At 47.9% G+C, this 4611-nt stretch overlaps 1 protein-coding gene across 1 annotated transcript in view; it reads left to right on the top strand.

Moving 5' to 3' along the window:
* DPH7 (diphthamide biosynthesis 7) overlaps positions 1–4611 on the top strand; it is a gene marked incomplete at its 5' end in the record, with an annotated part of 8255 nt that overhangs the window by 645 nt on the left and 2999 nt on the right. The window contains 4 exons of the mRNA XM_009867789.1: positions 920–1007; positions 1724–1818; positions 3510–3676; positions 4132–4204. Of these exons, the coding sequence (XP_009866091.1) occupies positions 920–1007; positions 1724–1818; positions 3510–3676; positions 4132–4204 (423 nt within the window). The remainder of the gene's footprint in view (positions 1–919; positions 1008–1723; positions 1819–3509; positions 3677–4131; positions 4205–4611) is intronic.

Raw genomic sequence — 4611 nt, 5'->3', positions numbered from 1 at the left:
GATCTAGTGAGGGATGTCCCTGCCCATGGCAGGGGGTTGGAACTGGATGAGCTTTAAGATCCCTTCCGATCCTGACAGTTCTATAATTCTAAGTATTCTCTGGTTTGCTGTAGCGAGCAAAGTCTGTGCTCTCTTCTCTTCTGGTTGTTTGTGAACCGCTGGTTAGTGACTGTGAACCTCTTTTGTTTGTTTAATAGTGTATACTAGTTTTCCCCTCTATATAATTCCTGCTATGCAGGTTTGTGTGAACTTGAGGAGCTTTAGATTTTCGTCATGGATTTTTTGGTCAAGTACTTTGTCCTGGTGCATCCTGGAATAAACGTTATGAGACCACACCTGGAATACTGTGTCCAGTTTTGAGCTCCCCAATTCAAGATAGAGAGGGACCTACTGGAGAGAATCCAAGGGAGAGCTACAAGGGTGATTGAGGGACTTGAACATCTCTCTTGTGAAGAGAGACTGAGAGACCTGGGGGTGTTTAGCCTTGAATGGAGACAGCTGAGAGGGGACCTTATTAACGTATAGAAATATCTGAGGGGTGAGTGTCAAGGGGAAGGAGACAATCTCTTCTCAGTGGTGCCCAGTAACAGAACAAGAAATAATGGGTGTAAGCTAGAACATGGGATGTTCTGCCTCAACATGAGGAGACACTTCTTCCCTGTGCGGGTGCCGGAGCCCTGGCCCAGGCTGCCCAGAGAGGGTGCGGAGTCTCCTGCTCTGGAGACTTTCCAACCTGCCTGGACGCGTTCCTGTGGGGCTGCCCTGGGGGATCCTGCTCTGGTAGGGGCTTGCACGGGGGGATCTCTAGAGGTCCCTTCCAACCCCCAACATTCTATAATTCTGTGTTTCTGTGACCTCACTCTCCTCCCTAAACCCAAGAGGGATGGATGTTCAAGGCTTGTTTAACTTGATCTTTTAGGTGCCACATTCCTGTTGCAGAACATCCCATGGTTGGCATTGCAAACTCGACAGGCGCCGTGGAGTTTTGCCACCTGACTGGAAGCGAGGTAGGTGGCTGTAATTCCTGTTGCTGTTGAAGCTGTGTTTAACCCGGATTTCATACGCCTGGACTTAGCAGCAGTATTCAAAGACATGTTAAAAACTGTATGGTTTCCATGGCTTCCTCTGCATGCTTAGCTTGCTTTTGTTTCCTTTTCCTTTTGATAATGTTTCTCATAAATCTCACAAATTTGTTTGTGACTGGGAGGAGAAACTGGCCGGGCTCTACCCACCTGCGGAGTGTGGGAGGCACGAGGCCTCCCTGAGGGGAGCAGAAGCAACCCTGGAAACTGTTACTTGAGAATAAGGATCGACTAACTGGTGAACACAGCAGAAGAGACAAAATTGTTAAAAACAGGGAAGAATTTTGGAGAGGGGTTTCTTTTGGTTGATCAAAGCCAATGAAGAAAGTGGAAGCCAGTCTATAAGGGAATTCAACAGTCAGGTTGCCGCTTCTCCTGCTCTTCACTCACTGAGAGGAAGCAAAGCTTAAGGGCAACTTAATGGGCAGCAGAAGGGGGGAAATCCTGTCTACGTGTATGTTTGCCCTTTGGCTACACCAAGCGATTGCACGTTGTTGTGGGACGTTTCGTCTCCCTCAGTGTGGGACCCTAATGTGCTTGTTGCTCTCTGGAAAAAACTTGCTGTAGATGCAAGCAGTGTGAATGGTTTTTATGTACCTGTGGTCTTCCAGTTCTTAACCCATTCCTTTTCTTTCCAGTAGAAGAACAGCTGCATGTTGGAGCCGTGCTTCAGGGTCGATCTCGGTCCGCAGCGTCTGGCCTTGTCGTTAGACTGGTCCACAAGACGAGAGCAATGGTGAGGGTGGGAGCTAAAGGCTGGTACTGGAGGTCACTGGGTGTGTGACAGTTTTCAGCCGTAAGTTGGGGGCTTTGATGAATGAGCCCTTGGTGACTTTTTGTGAAGTGGTTTAAGACCTTCTTGATCCCAGTTGTCTCCCTGCACCTTCTCTAGAAGTTGCTATTTTCAGAGTAAAGGTGACAAAGGAACAAGAACACGTACCATGGCCACTCTTAACTGAGACTAAACCGACAACAAAGGTGAGGTTGTGCTCTGGAGAGCGGGGGCAGGTGAGCCGAGGACATGTCTTTCTGTTGCATTTGCTAAAAGGAAGGACGAAAAGGGGATGCGGGTGGATCTTCTGGTTCCAGCTCTGCTGTTAGACCCACTGAAATTTCAGTGTGAAGTTCTGCTTAAGAACTGCTGCTGTAGCACATGCAGGAAGTTAAAGACTGAGTTAGTGAGAAATGGGAGAGAATTGGTTTGGAAGTGGCTCCTTCCTCTCAAGTGCTCACACGTTTGACTTCAGAAATGGCATCGCTGCCATTTTAATGGCATGTGTTACGAAATAACATGACTTAGCTGTACCTTGAAAGAGGTAGGGTATGTGTCTTCTGTAAGTTAATTGCAAACTGAAGAGTCTTGCCTTTGGTGTGAGGCTGAAAAGTGAGGGGATCAGGCAGTCCTGTGCTTAATGCTGTAGAGGAAATATTTAGAGGCTTTTGCTAATTAAAGCTGTTTCTTTACATGTTTTTTAATGAGTAAGTGGAATCTCCAGTTACACTTTCTTCTTCCTTGCATTCCTTCTTCCCCTTGACTCTCCCCTTCAAGATAAATGATCGTTGCCATGATGAAAAGTCCCTTTAAAGGCTGTCACTTTTGTTAATTCGGAGACATCTGTTCCTAGAAGCTGGATGTGCAGCCTTCATGTCTCCGTAGGAAGGAGTCAACCCCATATCTCTTGTCTGGAAATTTGGAGCGTTCAGTGTGGTTTAGTAACTAGCATGCAGTGTAGAAGCGAAGAGAAGCCCTGAGCCACCAGATCAGTATCTACAGTTGCAGGTAACCAAAGAAGGAGGAGGTCCCTAGTTCGTGTCAGGAAACGTCATAAAATCTGTGCAATGTGGGCTGCAAAACTTCAGCCAGTGCTGCAAGAACATTGTGTCCAGAAACTGCAATAGTACTGTGCCACAGGAAGAGGGCAGGAAGGGTCAGGATCAGCCAGTGCTTCAGATGTCTGTGGTAACAGGGAAATAAAAGATTTCTTCATGCTCTGGAAGAGACTCTGAGAGGCCCTTGTCGGTCTGACTGGGAGGAAAACCAAATCCCTCTTCACATGGAATTGATTTGTTGATGTAATGTCAATCACGTGAGAAGTCAAGTTGTGCATCGAGGAGAAAGAACGACTGAAGGCTGATTTTGTTTCACACGCATGAGTGTGAGGGTTTGCTCCCCCTTTGAGATGAGGGCATGAGGATCCTGGGTGTAGATGATTTTAAAATGGGATGGGCTGAAGCAGAAAAGACCTGTGTGATTGTGCACATTCCTTCCACCGTACTGCCGGCGTCTGCCCATGTTCAGCTGAATCAAACATACATGGTCTTACGTTATGTCACCTGTCTATACTCTGACTGCTATTTTTTACTCTAGTAACTTCGTAGGACATGAGTTTCAGTAATTGCTAACGTTTGCTTTCTGTTCCACTGTAGTGGATGTCCTTTGAGAGTGATCAGCAGCGATTCAGAGGGGAAGCTGAATCTTTTCTCCATAGATGAATCTGCTCCGTCTGTGCATGTCCTGAACCAGTGGGAAGCTCATCAGTTCGAGGCCTGGATTGCTGCTTTTAATTACTGGGACACCGATATTGTGTACTCAGGTCTGTAAGGGATGGGAATCTCATTTCTGTGTTCATTGGGATGTTACTTTCCGGGGTTGAGTACGCTGCTTACATCACACCTCCTGTAAGAGCTGGGGCCTCTGCTAGGGGTGAAGGGCTTTTTGATTGTGAGAATGGGTTGGAATTAATTAGGAGAAGCTGTGCCTTTTAAACGGTACTTTGGCTAGTAGCAAAAAAGACGATAAACCCTTGTGGTGCACACAAGAGAGCTTCTTGAGTCCAGTCTTTTTATCTGCTAATTTTTTTTTCTTAGCATAATGAAAGTGTTGTTAATGCATGTCTCTCGAGCCTCAAGTGATGCTTGCCTTGCCCCTTAAATGCCACGAGATCCCAGGGCTGAGAAGCGTCAGCTCGGTGTTAACTGCGTTGCCTCCGTACCTTGTGCTGGCTGGTTGTGTGGTGTTCAGGTTATCAGTTGTTTTGTCTTTGTGCAGGAGGAGACGACAGCCTGCTGAAGGGCTGGGACACCCGCTGCAGCCCAGAGACTCCTGTCTTCACCAGCCGGAGGTAAGCCAGCGGTGCCTGCGGCAGGACCCTGCAGCTGTCCTGTGTGAGCAGGCGGTGCTGCTGTGTCCTTTCCTGAGCCACAGAATTCAGAGACATGCAGCGGAATCCTGATTCTGCCTCCCTGGGGAGATGGAGACACTTATGAATTCTTTTCATCCGGACAATTTTGGGTTGAAACTTTCTTCTCTGCATCCTTCAATGTAATAAACCACCAGCTGCGTCCAGTTCTGGTGTTCCCGCTCTAGGAGGGACATAGATCTATCAGAACGAGTTCAGAGGAGGCCACAAGGATGACCCAGGGGCTGGAGCAGCTCTGCTCTGAGGACAGGCTGCGGGAGCGGGGATTGTTCAGCTGGAGAAGAGAAGACTTGGGGGGGACCTAACAGCTGCCTTCCAGTACCTGAAGG

Source organism: Apaloderma vittatum, unplaced genomic scaffold (genome assembly GCF_000703405.1).
Source record: "Apaloderma vittatum isolate BGI_N311 unplaced genomic scaffold, ASM70340v1 scaffold31490, whole genome shotgun sequence".
Lineage (NCBI taxonomy): Eukaryota > Metazoa > Chordata > Aves > Trogoniformes > Trogonidae > Apaloderma > Apaloderma vittatum.
Note: the sequence above shows the minus strand (reverse complement) of the source record. Positions and strands in the feature narration are given on the sequence as shown.